Genomic DNA, 19,124 nt, shown 5'->3' on the forward strand with positions numbered 1-19,124 from the left:
AAGACATGGAAACGGATGATCTGCTGTGGCGCCCCCTAATGGGAGCAGCCAGAAGTACTACTACTAGTAGTAGTAGTAGTAGTAGCAGTAGTAGTAGTAGCTCCTAATGTACCAGAGGACGGCTCATTAATCATTTCCTCAGGCGTCAAGAGTGTCGTTTCAAGGCGCTTTATTGGCAGTGACTCGTGGCGGGGTTGAAGCCCCGCCGGACTGCGTAACAAACTGTTTTGGGAGAAAAATCCGCCCACTCGGTTAAAAAGCCGCGTCACCAAACAAGCGCTCCACTGATCTTCCAGTATCCCCCTCCCCTCCGCCTTCTCTCGCCTGCACTGCGCATGCGCCGGTGTGGTCACATGTCCAGCAAATCGAAAGTTTCCTCGAGTAGCGTACTTAAAAACAAGCGGGGGGGACACAGAAGGCTTCAAACCCCGCAGTCTCAAATTTGTGGTGCGCGCTAATATAACCGAATGAAGGCTTGGGGTGCAGTTGTAGGCTGTCTTTAGAGGATACAGAGTCTCCCCCTCCCTCCCTCCTAGTAGTTATTTATAGGGTTTTTAAAGGTAAGTGAAGCGTACGTCGCGATGAGGGCTAGTGGCTTGCTAGTGTGCGTCCTCTCTCTGTGGGTGGACGGGTCCCTGTGTGACACACCTGCCAACTGCTCGTACGAGGACTTACTGGGAACGTGGGTTTTCCAGGTGTCTAAAGGAGGCCACGACAAAAACGTGAACTGTTCCAATGAAGGTGAGGAATCGCGCCAAGGAAACGGCAGTATGGGGGGGGGGGTTATATTGTAAAGCCTCGGCTCTAATAGCTTACTTTCGTCTTGTTGTGTCCACACGCATGAACTGTGATTTTCCTACCCGGATCACTGAGCGTGCATTAAGACTTGATGTCGCATCACTACTCCAGTGATACGTCTTCAGGGTTCACGTGTGTGCTGGAAGATCGGGAAGCTTACTGGCTTTGGTTTTGCAGCCATGGAAAACGTGGTCAAATTGCCCGAATGCGAGGTCATGTAAAATTGTCGGACTGCATTTAACTCGATCGGTGCCTGAAGTTTGGGTGATATACTCAGTGATCAGCTGAGAGTTGCAGTCTATTTAGGGACCATTGAGGCTTCCACTCATTAATACAGGATAATATGACCTTCTCTGAGCAATGGCTCTCAGGTCTATCCAAGCAAAAGTCATGGAAAATGTTTTTGTTTTTTTAAGGAGTGGGAATTGTGTATTTGCTCATCAGAGTTTGTCTGCATTTGTGTGTCAGAGGGTCCAACAGGGCCAAGTGATCAACTAAGGAAATTACATGCTTATAACTGCCCTTTTGTGCCATAATGGGTATTTACATTGCTCCTCCAGCCACGGGTGTAAAACTGGTGACCGTGACCCTGGAGAAGCTGTCTGTAGCCAGAGACGACATGGGGAACACCGGCTTTTTCACACTCATCTACAACCAGGGCTTCGAAGTGGTCATCAACGATTACAAATGGTTTGGCTTCTTCAAGGTAAAGAAGTATGAATCGCTCAGGGCTTACCAAGTCAAGAAATACTCACTGAAGAGTCTACCTGGATACAGCAAAAGCTGCAGTAATGCTGTGATTGCTTAAGTTTCAGCACGCCAAAGCAATCTAGCAAGCTCTGTTAATATAAAACAATGTAACTTAGTGAACTTTGCACGAAACAAGCGAAAAGTAATGATAGCAAATTATGCAGTGGAAAGACGAAACCCCCCTTTCAAATCCTGACTGAAAACAGTGTGTACTGACAGTTTCACATTTTGACTTTTAATTCACTATATACCCGTTCTCATTTAAAGTAATACAAGAAAAGCTGGTCTTTGAAATGATGTAGAAAGCAATGTTGTACAGTAGTCCAATTGTAGAAGTTGGTCAAACAAAAAAACACCTGGAATGCTGTTACACTTAAGGTTTAGTTTCCGTATCCATTTCACTATCACTTTGCCTATCTACTTGCATGAGGTAAGTGTTGGAGTGTAACCATCTTGACTGTTCAATGAATGATGAGAAAAAGACAAGTCACTGTACTTGAATTGGATAAAAATTCATTGAAACATGTTTGTACATTTGTAACATTTAAGACTCAATTTTTGCTGTCTTGTCTCATACCCCTTCAGTCACATGACGGTAACGGGAAGTGTTGCGGCCTGTCTTTTCTACACTTTGTCACCTATGATTCATGGTTCAACTTGCTCATTGTCTCGACTCCACAAATAACATTTTCCAAACTGTCTTGTGGTCACATGAGATTAAATTTTGTTGATGGTGTTCTGAATTCAAATGTGTTCAAATACTCAAGTTACATTTAGGAGAAACACTGTAGTGGGGATTTATTCCTGCCCTGTTAGTATCATAAAAATTCACTTGTTACTGATGGATTTTTTTTAAGCTATTAAAAACCAGTTCTAGATGTGTAGCAATTTAAGGCTTCAAATGGGAAGAAATTGAATAGTGAATCATTTCATATATGCTTGGCTCTGGTTAAGGCATCAAGTTTTGGATTTTTAAGTGTGACCAGTAATCAGAAGGAATGAGTCTTGCCCTTATTAAAAGGAGGATGTCAGTCTGGCTTTGAACTACAGAGAGGGCTGACAAAAGTCACACAAAAAGAGATGTCACATTTTGACCCCCCCCCCACAACTTGAAGGAATGAGTCACTATCTTGTAAGAGAAACATAATTTGGTTATTTTTGCACTGCACTTCTGAAGGCAGTGGACCCCCCCCCCCCCCCTGTCCAATCAGTTTTTGTCTCCTTCCTGCTTGATGTATGATTGGTCTTTTCTCTTGACAGCTAACCATGCAGATGAACTAATCGGTATAACTTATCTTAAAACCTCCCCCCAGTAAGCGGGAACTTGAGCGTATCATGGAGAGCATCTTGGAGTTATTTTGCCATGGCATAAGGCACCTAGCACCAGTTACGGTTGCCAGCAGTAAATTATCATCCTATTCTTCCTTGAAGGATTTGAAAGCACACAATCCATTTACATCCGATCACTACCAGCATTCTGGTCAATTGCCGATGTGGAATTTGAGATCAAATCTTTGACAAGTGGAAGTTTAAACATGTCTATGTCATGGTTTCCTCAATGACATCTAATTGCTCTGCATATCCTTAGACAAAATTGAACTTTATTTACTGAGGCAACACAAATGTCACTGCATTTTTCCAGTACTCTGAGGAGGGTTCAAAGGTGACTAGCTACTGTGACCAGACTCTGCCAGGGTGGGTCCATGATGTCCTGGGACGTAACTGGGCATGTTTTGTAGCTAAAAGGGTAGAACCAATACCCCCACGGACAGAGTACAAGGCCCTTTTCCAAAGCACAGACCGCGGGTGAGTAGCTGTGGTGTATAACAATGCCGTTTATAAACTTAGAAGACCTCCAAAGTTATCCCTGGGTTTGCTTGGTATGCTTTGAGCAATGTGGGATTCTCACATGTAGTTTTTAGGCTGGTATTGGCCTGATTCTAGTCTAAAAATGCTCTGCAGCATTGTTCACTGTATTTGTCCACTGAACATTCTTATGTGCCATTTGTGAAGAAGTGTTCAGGGAAGTTCTTGAGTTTTGTACTGGCAACATACAAGGAGCTTACTGGACACGTGAAATAAAGTTTGATTTTAAAATCAGACTGTCACAGGTAGCCTATTGCATGCTTTTCTAATGCATCACCTTTTCCCCTTTCAGCCTGCTTGAGCGGCAGTACAAACACAACCCTGAGTTCATTGAATCCATCAACGCTGTTCAGAGTTCCTGGAAGGCTGTCCACTACCCAGAACATGAGCTATACACTCTGAAGGACCTGTACTTCAGAGCTGGTGGTCCTGCCTCCAACATCCCCCTGTAAGTACACAGACTACTGTAATATTTCTCGCTGTCAGAACTCCATTGAAATGATAAATGACAGTTAATGGCTTTTTGGCCTAGAGGTGGTGCCAGTTCTCTAAATCTGCCAGGATAATTGTGTGATGGGGATTAGTGCTGTCTTGTAGACTCTTGAGGTCACCAAGAAATCTGGGTAAACTGGTCACTACTTAAGGGCAGGTCATGGCTTGTAATTTACTGCAGTAGCGCAAAACTTTATATATATATATATATATATATATATATATATATATATATATATATATATATATATAGTTAAAGCTCTATTTAGAGATGCACTTGAGCCTTTTGAAACACCTCCCCTTAGCTTGTAGTCAGTGTCCCTGGCAAGACTTTTCTTCCTATTTTTTCTCCCTGTTAAAGGTTTTTTTTAGGGAGTTGTTCCTTATCTGATGAGAGGGTCTAAGGACTGGATGTTATGTTGCTGTAAAGCCCACTGAGGCAAATCTGTGATATTGGGCTATACAAATAAAATTGACTTGACTTGACTCTAGTCATAGTGTCACTGTCCCCTTCCAAATTAGCTTAGGTGTGCACTATGCCCTGAAGAAGGCCCGAGCCGCTACGCGTGGGCATTTTTAGGTCCTTTTTGGATATGTCCAAGTTCCAATAAAGACATTTTAATTACACGGAGTGCCTTGGTCAGAGAGATTTGTTCTCTTTTTCTCATCTAGCTTAGGTGTGCTTATCATATTGAATTTTAACTGTGTAAGTACAATGCATTTGAATTACTCTATTGTACTCTTACCAAAGTCGAATTCAGCCCTCTGCGGTGAGAGCTGGTGTAGCAAAGATGGCCGCAGCACTACCTGAGCACTGGGACTGGAGGAACGTCAATGGTGTCAACTTTCTTAGCCCTGTCCGAAACCAAGGTAACTTCATCAGCAATCAGCATCCCAGTTACTTTTTTTTTTTTTTACTTTTCACATTATCTCGAACATCTAGAAAATATCTGGGCCTTGACCTTGGGACCAAGCACCAGCATAGACCTTAAACCAGTTGTCCCAGGGGAAAATTCTCAAGCGAAGTGAGGTGAGAACGTGTCATTCTCAGTTCCTGAACAGATTTTAGGTATGATGAACGAACTATCCATACACATACGCAACAGACCGCAAATTACACACTGGACACAAACGTTCAGTACCGGATCAGGGATACACAAAGCAAAGCCTCTGCATTTGAGCAGCTGCCAACAAGGGCAGACGCTGAACAGCAGTTCGCCCCCTTTTTTCTTTGACGGGTCTGTATGTGCCTTACTAATGCTCCCTTGTCTCCTGCAATGTCTCTGAAAAGCCTTGTGTGCATAGAGGGATTATACGCACTGTGTGGCTGAGAGGGCCACTGATGCTCTGGAGAGGGCTAGAGTGTTTGAATAGCCCACCGCAGGGCTGCTGTGTGATAAATATGTGGAGCTTATTTCACCAAAACCTCCATGAGTCATCTGGAATACTGCCGGATCCTTTTTTAGTTTGTAAAAACACAAAAAGTGTCGGATGGCTCAAGACTTGGATCATTGCTTCAGATCGTGGTGTATCGGCGCTGAAGAATTATGTATTTAGTAAAAGCTGTGTAAGACTGCACGCTGACTTCAAGCTACTGTGGGTCACAAACCTGAAGCATGGTTATGATTTTTTTTTCCGTCCCCTAAACCTTTTTACAAATTGAAAATTATGAGGTGGAACAATAGGTAAGAATAGTCGACTACTAGATTATCAACTTTTTTTTTTTCTGGATGGATTTGCCAGTGTCCATATGTAGATTAGTCCTACATCAGTTTGGCAACGTCACTAGCTCCGATCGTAAGAGCTCTTACCATTTTCAAGGGACACAGGTCTTGCAAGAGCTCTAAAAATGTCAAATTGGACAAATATCTAAAATACGGCCATATTTTCTTTTCTCCCCCCATCCTTTTCTCCTCAATTGTACTTGGCTAATTACCCCACTCTTCCGAGCCGTCCCAGTCATTGCGCCACCCCCTCTGCCGATCCGGGGAGGGCTGCAGACTACCACATGCCTCCTCCCATACATGTTGAGTCGCCAGCCGCTTCTTTTCACCTGACAGTGAGGAGTTTCGCCAGGGGGACGCAGCGCGTGGGAGGATCACGCTAGTCCCCCCCAGTTCCCCCTCCTCCCCGAACAGGCGCCTGGACCGACCAGAGGAGGCGCTAGTGCAGCAACCAGGACACATACCCACATCCGGCTTCCCACCCACAGACAAGGCGAATTGTGTCTGTAGGGACACCCGACCAAGCCGGAAGTAACGGGGATTCGAACAGGCGATCCCCATGTTGGTGGGCAACAGAATAGACCGCCGCGCTACCGGGACGCCCAAAATACACCCATATTTTGTGAAAATCCAACAAGTCTTGTTTACGGGTGGCAGTTTGTGTTGTCTCTAAAGTAACAAAATGTCCACTTTTTTTTTTACGGCATTTTCCATTTTATTCAGAGTGATGGCATAAAAACAGGAAGGGCAGGGGGGAGAGAGGGGATGATATGCAGCAAAGGGCCCGGGCTGAATTCGAACCCGGTCCGCTGCGGTAAGGACTATTTTTGCTATACAGGGAAGCCTTATGTGGTACGCACTCTACCAGGTGAGCCACGGGGCACCCCAAAATGTCCACTTTGATTAAAGGTACGTCAGGGAAATACATTAACGTAGATGGCAAAGAACACGTACAGTCAAATGGCACGCCGTTTTGCTCACTTAGTGCTGCCTTGTCACATTGTGCGCAGTACTGCCACTAGCGGTGGGAGTTATATTGCAGCAGCCCTGGGCGGTAGCAAGCAGTAAATAGTTTGCAAATTAGGAAAGATATCATAGTCCATAACAACGTTTCTCCTAGATAGATTGGAGATGTAATGGGTTAAATTGATTATATAGATACTAAATGGTTAACTAGAATAGATTTTACTGGCACACCTTCAATTAAAATGGATTTTTTTTTTTTTGCTGTTTTAGAGACAGCACAGACTGCCGCCACCCACCCACTTGTGAATAGGTCAAATTGAACTTTTACAAAAAGTGAAGGTATTTGGACACATTTGAATATTCATCCGATTCAATATTTTTTTTGGAGCTCTTGCAAGATTTATGTCACTGGAAAAATGATAGGGGCTGTACTAGATGTCACTTTTTTTCGTTTATTTATTTATTTATTTTTCCCAGGGAAATGCTTGTTCAGATACATCTCTTATTGTCAATGTCTGTAGACCTACGTAAGTCTTCACTGAAGCAAGCAGATCCAGGAAAAGTGGAGCCTAATTGAGACAGACAAGTTGACTTCATTTGGACAACCTCCCGACTTATCGACGTTAAAAAACATCTGACTTGATTTGCACATCTCTATTTTCTACAGCTCATATTTGTGAAATTGGATGCTCTCACCCATGATCATTTGAAACATTCAAGTGAAGACCTTTCCGTATTCGCCCCCTCACCAGTATTGTAATAGGGCGTGGTTGAAGATGTCAGGATCTTGATAATGGGGCCTAAACATAATATTCTAGCGAATTCGGGGGGCAGCAGGGAACCGCCGCAGCTGGGACGCGAACCCGGGTCTCCCGCACCACTGGCGAATATGTTAACAAGTCAGCTTAAGGGTCCGACCCCTTAGCCAAGGGGTAGCGAGTCTAGTCATTGGTGGTCGTTACACTATTTATCACCATGCTTATCTTTGTGCCAAAGCCTGTGTGCTTTGAAACAGTTCTTAACCTTCACTCAAGCGTTCCTCAATATTTTTGCTATACAGGGAAGCTAAATTTCACTGCTAACTGAGTAATGATCACTTAATCTCATTATTTAGTTTAGTACTGTAGTAAGAAATGTTAACCTCTTCTTTAACATCAGGATAAATCCCCTTCCTGTTTCAGAATCATGTGGTAGCTGCTACTCCTTTGCCACGATGGGGATGCTGGAGGCTCGCATCAGAATCCTAACCAACAACACAGTGACTCCCATCCTCAGTCCACAGCAAGTTGTCTCCTGTTCCCAATATTCCCAAGGTACCACATTGCAGCATCTTAGACCTGAGGCTATTGCTGTAACGATTCCATCTTTAATGCCATTGTAGAGGAGATGCTATCAACATGCAAATGATATGAGATTTCATTATGTATGAATTATGCTTATTTTCTATTAACACTAGACTATAACATCCAATTTATTTTTTTAAATCAAGCATTATGACACTAACCAATTGTCATTTGCCATCAATATCCACAGTGTCATCATAACTTAGGATAGAAACCAGGAGATAACTGAGAAGTTAAATATAACCCATGTTGCAATATGGCTGCAGGTGCCTCGTGTATCGATGGCAAGGGCTGCTGAAATGGGCTTTGCCTTCTTGAGTCTTATGCAAGCTACAGGGAGAGCCTAGCTCTGGTGGCTTTTCAGTTGTAGGAAGCAGCAGGAGAGAAAGCTGTTTTATATAGCTGTGGGTGCAACAGGGTTATCAAATCAGTCTCATAAAATCAGTCTCATAAATTAATTAACCATTAATTTTACTGTTTAATATTTTATAATTAAACTACAAAAAATGATGGAATAAATCAAATTGTCCCATTAAATCAGTCTCATAAACTTAAAAACCAATCATTTTGGTCTCAAAATTAAAAATCATTAATTTTGCTGTTCAATAGTTATAATTGAACCATTCAAGTTGATGGAAATAATCAATGTTGCACCGATTGGAGTACTTCGATTGGCAGGGGAAGGCCTCAATAAATATTGTCACAGAATAGGCAGGACAACGACTTACTTCAATGAAAACAATTTATTAAAGCAATCAATAAAAGAAAGTTGACTAATACTAAAAAACACAAATTATCTTAATACTGATCAGGTACAGTCAATGATGAGCAGCAATGTAGTGATCAAGCCACAAAAGGTGATATGAGGTAGTGAGGCTCTGCAAATATTGTACAGGTGTAGGAGTGAATATTTGTAAGAGTGGGTTATATGTTAGCGAGATGGAAAATGTGTGTGTGTGTGTGGGGGGGGGGGGGGCGAGGAAATGGCGGCAAAAGAAAAAAGCGAGGTTGTGTTTGTGAGAGAGACTGCACGCGGCTGCACAGGCGAGATGGCATACAGTGAAAGAGTGTGATAAGACTGAGGCAAAAAAAAAAGAGTTATTAAGACTATCTACCAAGGTAGAATCTAAAATGAAAGTAGGAAATGAACACAAAGAAAGCAGACGGTCCATCTAGCAAACTCTATGTGGATCGGCGTCTGGGTGGCGTGGCGGTCTATTCCATTGCCTACCAACGCAGAGGATCGCCGGTTCGAACCCTAGTGTTATGTCCGGCTTGGTCGGGCATCCCTACAGACACAGTTGGCCGTGTCTGCGGGTGGGAAGCCGGCTGTGGGTATGTGTCCTGGTCGCTGCACTAGCGCCCCCTCTGGTCGTTTAGGGCGCCTGGGACTCCACATGTATCGGAGGAGGCATGTGGTAGTCTGCAGCCCCCCCCCCCCCCCCCCGATTGGCAGAGGGGGTGGAGCAGCGACCAGGATGGCTCGGAAAATAGGGTAATTGGCCAAGTACAGTTGGGGAGAAAAAAGAAGGGGGGGGGGACCTCTATGTGGATCAGTGTGCGCAACTGAACAGCGAATGAATTCAACCAATAGTACTTTTCTCAATTAACAAGGGGAGATGCGAACAAAAGAAAACTAGCAGTCGGCCTATGGTAACACTTTATACATGAGATAATTAGACCAGCTATTAAACTAACTCTGCCCAAATGCAAAGCCTTACTTGATCATCGCTCTTGCTGCAATCAGAGTCCTTGTTTTCTGATGAGTACCATGGGTGCAGGTTTGGGAAAACAGTTTCTTTTTCGTGCTGTCCGGCGTCAATGTTGGTCCACAGAAAACAAAGTCTCTTCTGTCAGCAGCTTGTCCGCTGAAAATTCCTCAATGTTCTGTCCATTGTCTGATCTTGGAAGAGTCTTAGCTGCGATTGCATTGACGTTTAAGAAATAAAATGGGGGTGTCTGGGTAGCGTAGCGGACTATTCCGTTGCCTACCAACACGGGGGATCGCCGGATTGAATCCTCATGTTACCTCCGGCTTGGTCGGGCGTCCCTAGAGACACAATTGGCCGTGTCTGCGGGTGAGAAGGCAGATACGGGTATGTGTCCTGGTCGCTGCATTAATGCCTCCTCTGGTCGGTCGGGGTGCCTGCCTGTGTGTGTGTGTGTGTGGGGGGGGGGGGACTGGGGGGAATAGTGTGATCCTCCCACGCGCCACATCCCCCTGGTGAAACTCCTCACTGTCAGACGAAAAGAAGCGGCTGGCGACTCCACATGTGTCGGAGGAGACATGTGGTAGTCTACAGATCAGCAGAGGGGGTGGAGCAGCGACCGGGACGGCTCGGAAGAGTTGGCTGGATACAATTGGGATGAACAAGGAGGGGAAATAAATAAATTTTAAAAAAAGCGATCCGGTCACCTTCTCTTTCTGTGGAAACTGCATATCTTGCAGGAAACGTAACAGGTTATAACAGCTGATTAGCAGATGAACAAGACTAGGTTATCTTCCAGTAAAACTGTGGCCGGTAGTAATGTGAAGAAAGTGATCCTTTTTTCTTATGCGGAAAGGGATCTCTTTGAGTGCTGTAGATGCACGGTCCAAAGTGAGAGAGAGCAAATTTCAAAATCGCCGTGGTTTTATGGTGAAAATTGCGTCACCAGATACAGTATTACTGTCACGGATAATACTACAGTGTGAGGTGAGACGGTGGTACTTGGTACTTACACTGACAGTGACTGGGGGAGTGACCTCTGGATATTTTGGTGCATTTGACTATTGGCAGGTGACACTGGCCTATTTTTGGTGTGAAGGAAAACCTACAAACCGCAAAGCCATAACTCTGGAAAAGTATATTTTCCTCTGAAGTCGGAGACGGTGTTTTTTTGGGGGGGGGGGTAGTGCTCATGCATGTGACATGGAGAAATAGATCCATTTATGCTTGGCCAACTTGCAGCCATAATGCATCTAAAACCAACTCCTGATGTGGTTTAAGCAATTGGATAGAAATCAGATCACTCACAACAGTTTAATGCCAAGTCTAAATGAGATCAGTCACATCTGAGCTTCAACTTATCAGGTATGATTAGGTTATTTATCCTTGCTTGTAAATCCAGAAGGTCTACAATATTGTTGCTTGTCACTTCTTTTTCATGCCTTATCAAACTGATCTAAATGTTCACCTTCTCTCCCAAGGTTGTGATGGCGGTTTCCCCTACCTGATTGGAAAGTACACCCAGGACTTTGGCATTGTGGAGGAGTCATGCTTCCCGTATACTGCGAACAATTCTGTGTGTGCCCTTCCTCAGAGCTGTGGCCGACTGTACACAGCTGAATACAGCTATGTCGGTGGGTTTTATGGAGGCTGCAGTGAGACGGCAATGATGCTAGAACTAATCAAGAATGGACCCATGGCAGTGGCATTTGAGGTGGGTATATAAATGCATTTTCACTTAACATGTTCTATTTGAATGCTGTTCTGTACATGCACATATTGCATAAAACATTGTTATGCACACAGACAATAGATAAATCTGTGTTAAACATAGGGATGGGTACCGAAACTCGATATTAAATGGGCACTGGTGCTAAATAATTAAAGCCCATAGTATTGATAAGCTCCAATGCTAACAGATCGGTATTGGAGAAATTAAGAAAATACATTTCCTATTTATTTAGGCTACATAAACATTTTCTTGCACCTTTTACCGTACCAATGTGCAAGCCGAGAGGTGGCGCTCTCTCTCTCTCTCTCTCTCTCTCCTCTCTCTCCACTCACTCACTCACTCACTCACTCACTCACTCACTCACTCACTCACTCACTCACTCACTCACTCACTCTCACACACACACACACACACACACACACAGAGCCTGTTCTTAGTGACCATGGCGGAGAGAGAACTAAATGGTCAAAGGTCTGGTTATGCTTCACTAGAGTCGATGCTGACAATGCTCATTGCCACAAGTGCAACAAGACTTTTACATGTACGGGCTGAAACACAAGCAGTCTTTTGAAACATCTTGGGGAAATTACATCAAATACAGGCAGAGAAATGTGCAGTTTTTGACTGCCTAGCTCATAGTTAATCTCTCGTTGCCCCATCTACGTCAGGTATGTTATGTATGCTAGCAGCTTAGAGCCCACACAGTTAGCTAAATTATACTAACATGGGTTATTGATTAAAAATAACGCTCTGTCCAGACATGATAAAATAAAGCAATGCTAAGTCTGTTCTTAATTTGTTTCATTTTTTTTCTCTTGAACCAAAATAACAAAAAGAACCGTTAATAGTACCTGATCGATAAGCAGTATCGGTAAGAGTAGTGTACCTTTTACACTAGAATGACCAGGATTTCACTCCTACCTACAATGACCATGGGCGGTCTAAATGATGGCCGGTTTTTAAACTCTATATTCTGACAAGATAAATACCCAGCTGAGACATTAATGCATTGCATATGTTAGTATGTCTGTTAGGAAACAACTGACACAAAAATTAACATTGTAACAACTATAATACTATCTTTAAACAATTTAAACTTAGGGGGACATGGTCGAACTTGAATAGCAAAATTGAATAAGGGAAAATATTACCTGAAAAACAAAACGGAAAACACATATTGCTAAATCTAACAAACATAACAAGGCCTATAAAACGTGAAATATAAAAAAAGAACTTAAAATAAATATTGAAACAGTCCCAAACAACAACCGAATCTTAAAAACTACTAGAAAACTGTAAAAAAAAAAAAACGCTCAAAATGGCCACCACGGTTTTTAAACTCTATATTCTGTCAAGATAAATACCCAGTTGAGACATTAATGCAACGTATGTGTTAGTATGTCTGTTAAGAAATAACTGACACCAAAGTGTCTGTGAATGTTCTCATTCATCCAGGTCATGGTTATCCAATGGAGTTGAATCAAGTGCAACTGGACTTGGTATATATCCGTGAAGACCTTTCACCTCTCATCCTCAGTTCGTGCCTTTCTGACTAGACGAAGCTAGTCTGACTGGCTGGTGATGAGACTCAGAATTTATCCTCTTGGAGTCGTTGTCAGACAACGACTCAATATTGGATGAGAGGCGAAACGTGTTCACGGATATATACCAAGTCCAGTTGCACTTGATTCAACTCCACTGGATGACTGACACCAAAATTAACATTTTAACAGCTTTTAATACTATTATTAAGACAATTTAAAATGGCTGCTGGCCAATGCCTGTAAATACTGCAACACCTCAGTGGTAGTCATGGTGCATCTGTAACGGTATCTGTAACCAGACATGTTGGCAATAATTAAAAATCAAGTTTAGACTATTACTCTGCACTGGAGAACGCTAGTGTGTTTCTAGGACAGAGCAATGAACTTTGCAAAGGAAATGATGTGACCTACACACGTCATAACCTCTTAACCATACTTGTCCTTCTTGATCTGAGTGCAGCCTTTGATACCATCTCACATAACATTCTCCTAGAAAGATTAGCTTCCATGGAATAACTGCCCCCCCCCCTTGACTGGTTTAGATTATATCTCTCTGGCTACGCTCAGTTTGTCCAACTTAAAAATTTGAGATCACAGTCCTTTCCTGTTAGTACCGGTATTCCCCAGGGCTCTGTATTGGGACCCCTCCTATTTGTTATTTACCTACTACCTCTTGGCCACATTTTCAGGAAATTTGGCATTCAATTTCACTGCTGCGTAGATGACACCCAGCTTATTCTATCCACCAAGCCTACCTCCACTCTTCTGCTCACTTCCCTTTCTGACTGCTTACTAGAAATTAAATCCTGGTTTTCATACCACCACCTCAAACTTAATGGTAATAAAACTGAGGTCCTCCTAGTAGGCACTAAATCTAAGTTTTTCTCTGACTTTTGACAATTCTATAGTTTCTCCATCGCCTCAAGTTAAGAGTCTGGGTGTCATCCTGGACAGCACATTATCTTTTGAAGCTCACATCAACAATGTTACTCAGTCTGCATACTTCCACCTATGCAATATTAATCGTCTTTGCCCGTCATTTACACCTAACAGCACAGCCATACTCACTCACACCCTGGTTACATCCCATATTGACTACTGTAGTTCTATTCTCCTTGGTCTTCCCCTCAAGTGTCTTCATAAACTTCAATTGGTCCAGAATTCAGCTGCCCGTATCATTACCAGAACTCCTTCCATAGATCATATCACCCCTGTTCTTCAGCAACTCCATTGGCTCCCTGTTAAATACCGAATTGACTTCAAGATCCTGCTCCTCACCTTTAAGGCCCTTAATAACCTAGCTCCTTCGTATCTTTCCGAACTCCTTCATATCCACACGCCCTCCCGCACGCCCAGATCCTCTTCTGCTCTCCAGCTCACTACATCATCGGCCCGCTTGACTACCATGGGGACTAGAGCCTTCAGTCATTCTGCCCCCTGCCTATGGAACTCTCTCCCACAAGAAATTCACAACATTGACTCTCTTTCAACCTTCAAATCCCATCTCAAAACATACCTTTTCAAACTGGCATGTTCCGTCTGCTCCACGCTTCATTGAGTTTTGTGCAGATGATGATTTTATACTTATCTGTTGTATTAACTTTTTATTGTCTACCCTGCTTTGTTTTGAATTTATGCTGTCTGATAGTGCTGCTTGTTTTGTTTTTTTTACTGTGTTCTATAAGGTGTCCTTGAGTGCACTGAAAGGCGCCCACAAATAAAATGTATTATTATTTTTATTATGTTTATAAATGGTGACATGACGCACATGATCATGTGGAAATAAACGTGCGGTCATTTTGACCGGTCATAGTCATTATAGGTAGAGTTTATCGTAACTTTTTTTTGTGCAATTGATCTAAAACTCATTTTAATGGAAATATATGCAATTATAGGACCATTCAGTGAGCAGCAGGTCCGTGTCTTTTTTTCTCTCCCCACAAACTTATTAAACTTGGAAAATCCAAAACGGTCAAAATGACCAGCTTGATCGTTCGAGGTTAAATTCTTAACGATGCCAATCTCTAGCTACACAGGGTTTTTAAAGTTAGAAATATAGTCCTTTTTTGTCAGTTTCAGAGCCATATCAACTATAGCAAAACTAACAGATTGAATGCAAACCCTCAACTTCTTTCTAACCCCTGCAGGTATACCCTGACTTCATGCATTATACGGAGGGCATCTACCACCACACAGACCTCAGAGACATCTACAACCCCTTTGAGCTGACCAACCATGCTGTGCTTCTGGTGGGCTATGGCAGATGTCACATGACTGGGCAGAAGTACTGGATTGTCAAAAACAGCTGGGGCGCTGGCTGGGGAGAGGGGGGCTTCTTCCGGATTCGCAGGGGAGTTAACGAGTGTTCCATTGAGAGCATTGCAGTGGCAGCCAAGCCGATCCCCATGCTGTAGAAGTGTTAAACTGGGAAACCATGTAGCAGGGAGAATATTGCACAAATCGAAATATTCAATAGATCGTTCCTTTCCTGATTTTTATACATTTTAGACTTCCCGTGCCTGCTCAGGAGCAATATCACTGCTGAAAGCACATTTTAAAACTTTGGCGCTTCCATACCAAATAATGTGTGTGTGTGTGTGTGTGTGTGTGTGTGTGTGTGTGTGTGTGTGTTTGCGTGCGCGCGTGTACATGTTTTTTTGCTTGTTTAAGATCATGTAGAGTCATACAAAAGCCACAGCCCTGTGTGCAATGGAACAGTGACCATGAATTGTTTAATGTCTATATTTGAATGGTCAGATCCCGACATAAATGTTCATAGGATCCCGACATAAATGTTCATAGTGCACTCTTTGGCTCACACTAGGTTAAGGATCACCCAGCTAGCTGGAGGGCCAAACATAACTGTGGATTAAATATTTAGAAAAATTATAATCCCTGTTAAAAGTAACAAAGGCAATTCTAGCTTCTGCTGAGACTCTGAAATAAGATTTAAATAAGCCTGCTTCAATCAAAAGCATTGCCTCTGCCTTTTACCGGAATCAAAACATTGGAAAATGCAATTGTCCTCTCAAATGGTCCAATGAGTCTTGATCAGAGAGAGAGAGCTACTTTGCAGTTGTGTTTTTGTGCCTCCTTAAAGCATTATCTGACAAGGGACAAGGCCAGAGCTTGTTCGCTATGAACAAGATCTGCTTTGAGACAGATTTCATTATAGCTTGCATGACTTGAATAAGCACTAATCTTTTGACAGGGAAATGGATGGTGTGCATCAAGATGTAATTGTAGATGCAATCTTGACTTGAGTTTTAAGAAACTAGATACATAATTCATACCAGCCAGTAGATTGTATGGAGAAACATCTAAAGGGAATGTGCATGTGTAGGGTTGTAGGTTACTTTTTTTTTTTTAATTGTGTTGACTGCTTGTCAGACTAAGGACCCATACACTGGTTCATCTCAGGGCAGTGCAGTAGAGTTTTTGCGATTGCATCAACTTTTTGAGATCAGTTTGATACCTTTTTTGACTGCTATAATTCCTGGTGAGGCTCTGATTTGAGGTCTCTAAGGAACATATCCAAGGGATTTCTTTTTTTTAATTAAAGGTCTTATTAAACTGTTTTCTAGTGCCTTCTTGTGATTGAAACAGCGATTTCATTGTCTTCAGTTTCCAAATGAAATGTGTATCCTGACATAATTTCAAGTTTGAGACTACTTGCTTTTGATGTGTAGTTTTTCCAAGAATTTTTCACAATAAAATTCTTTGCTTCCAGCGATAAGGGAAGTCTTTGATTCAGGATGCCGTTTTATCTCGCACCAAGGCAGTGAGGGGCCTAGTCTGTGGTATCTCTTCACATGACAAGACAACCTCTTTGTATCAAGAACAGGTCTCTGGGTGACCAAAATGTATTAAATGTGATCTTGACATTCATAAAGAGATGATTGTTTGGAACGGGGTTGGGTGCGTTAGCCCTTTGGTGTTTACAATCCAATTGCATGCCACTACAGCCTGGCAGGATTATTTTTAAGTAGATCATACTGTTGATGTATTTAAGAGCCAGTCCAGTGAAAATTTTGTTTTGCAATCTGGCTTTCTATGTAAAGTTAAGCAAAATATTAAAACTGCTTTGTTGAAAACATGGCTAAAACTGCTATCCTCTTGGTTGTTACTATTCAGCAGATGCAGATGACCAATCTGCCTCTGGTAATAGACCTCTTAATTGCTGTCATTTTGGCGCTCTCGGGTTACATCCACATCGATTTTTTTTGTTTTGTTTTGTTTTTTCAACACATGGCAAAATTGGATTGGGTTTTTGGACCCTGTTTGCCAGTCATTCTGCTTTTAGAATATATTGAGCAATGTAAGTACAAATGATGTATGTTACATTTTTGAATTATTTTGCCAACAACCATGCTATGGATGTGCTGTCACCAGGCTATAAGAACATGTGCCGCTGGTAGATTTCAGGGGCAAAATATGCCAAGCTAACAATTACAAGCAATTTCTCAATGAAACTTCAAAACTGATCAAAATCCAATTCCACAAATATAGAGATGCATAAGAGAGCAAACCTCAAAAGTGAAGCGTCAATCTAAGTGTTCGACATACAGGCAGCTATTACACCCCTAAACATTTTTACAATGGACCGAAACAGTTGGATTTGAAATCCCTTATTGGTCATGAAATCTATGTCACCCTTTAGGGGGCAATAAATTGCTTCATCAAATACCCTGATTTGAATGGCCAGATTGTGTTGCTAGCTATCAAAAACTCTTGTGAACAAGGACCACGTCCCCTCAACCCCCTGAAACCCGGCTGTGCTCGGAGATGGTGGCCTAAAACGGTTATAACAAATCAAATATATCTGGAGCTGGGGAAATTACATTCCTGTATCCTACAGCAGAACTGACTGAGTTGAGATCATTGGACGGGCTCTTTGGGGAAAATAGTCACAAGAGAGCTTCTTGTCTCCTGACAAGAGATGACCAGATTTTTGGGAGCAAAACCAGTGACATTTTTCATACCATCACACAAAAAAAAAAGCCTGCAGACCCACACATATAACTATCATAACTGTCACAGAACAGTTCTCAGACATTTAATCTTCAGTTACAGATCCAATGAATGGAAATCCTGCCTAGACCATTTTAGTGAGCTTGCTGACATATACAGGTTAAAAACCTTGTAAAGGCTCAGAACATGACAGGCTGGTCTTGGTACTCTATGATGTTAGCATAGCAGGATAAACACAGCTGCAGATTATAACATTAATGATGGCTCTGCCTCTGCTTGATTTGGCTGTGCCGAAGAACCAGCGTTGACAGTGCTGTCTGCCAATGCTAATCTGCAGCTGTGTTTATCCTGCTATGCTAACACCGCAGAGTGCCAAGACCAACCTGCCATGTTTTTAACCTGTAGGTGTCAGCAAACTCACTAAACCGGTCTTAGTTACTGGATTAGTTACTCTTTCAAAGGATAATTTATATTCCAAAATCCTTATATTATTAAAATAAATTAGCAGGTTTTGGCAGATGTGTTCCACATTGTTATATCAATCAATCAGTATACATTAAAAGAAAAGAAAAGGAAGCAATAACAATGATATTGATAATAGTGATAAAATAAAACGAAACAGCCCTTCCCTCCCACCCCCATCCCCCCACCCCTATGACTGTCCAGAGTAGTTTTAAGGCACAATACTTAGCAATACATAAATAACAAGCAGAGCTGCAGCTATTTCCATGAAGTCAGCTGTTATTTTTGTGTCAGGGGCAGAGGGTAAAATGCGTGTCATGCTGTGTCGTTTGGGTGTTAGGGAAATATGTTGCGAAGGGTTCCCACGTTTGATAGCATTTCCTCTCAGAACCAGTGACAGAGGAGCGCATAAAAAGGACGATTTGATTTTGATTTGATTTTTTATTAAAAGTCATTTCTGGTCTCAGCTGCTGTGAGCGCGCGCTAAAGTCGAGCCGTGCCTCGAGCGGTTTTGACGTCATTTCAAGCATCCCTTTGACTGGGAATAAATACATTGGACTGTTAATTTCCGTTAATAGTAATTGGTGTGAGTGGGGGGGGGGGGTCCCGGTGGGAAATCCAGGGGCAGGCACCCAATCCGGGGGACTAGCTGTCATCCCGGAGAAACGGGGATGCGCGTGGCCCTCCCGGTCATCAAGTCACGGCGTCTCACCTCCTGCGCTCTGCTGACAGCACACGGCGAGTCACAAGGGCCAGAAGCTGCTCAC

General features: G+C 42.7%; 1 protein-coding gene across 1 annotated transcript; it reads left to right on the forward strand.

Moving 5' to 3' along the window:
• Positions 1-356: 356 nt before the first annotated feature.
• On the forward strand, positions 357-16,502 carry ctsc (cathepsin C). The gene is made up of 8 exons (XM_056283074.1): positions 357-741; positions 1,359-1,504; positions 3,191-3,354; positions 3,707-3,862; positions 4,658-4,776; positions 7,778-7,909; positions 11,130-11,362; positions 15,072-16,502. Exons 1-8 carry the CDS (start codon positions 582-584, stop codon positions 15,336-15,338), a joined length of 1,377 nt encoding a protein of 458 aa, XP_056139049.1. The 5' UTR covers positions 357-581; the 3' UTR covers positions 15,339-16,502.
• Positions 16,503-19,124: the final 2,622 nt, after the last annotated feature.

Source organism: Lampris incognitus, chromosome 7, assembly GCF_029633865.1.
Source record: "Lampris incognitus isolate fLamInc1 chromosome 7, fLamInc1.hap2, whole genome shotgun sequence".
Lineage (NCBI taxonomy): Eukaryota > Metazoa > Chordata > Actinopteri > Lampriformes > Lampridae > Lampris > Lampris incognitus.

Coding starts and splice junctions, on each gene's coding strand:
- ctsc (XM_056283074.1), top strand. CDS start 582: ATGAGGGCTAGTGGCTTGCTAGTGTGCGTCCTCTCTCTGTGGGTGGAC. Junction 1,505..3,190: donor AATGGTTTGGCTTCTTCAAG/GTAAAGAAGTAT, acceptor GCATTTTTCCAG/TACTCTGAGGAGGGTTCAAA. Junction 7,910..11,129: donor CTGTTCCCAATATTCCCAAG/GTACCACATTGC, acceptor TTCTCTCCCAAG/GTTGTGATGGCGGTTTCCCC.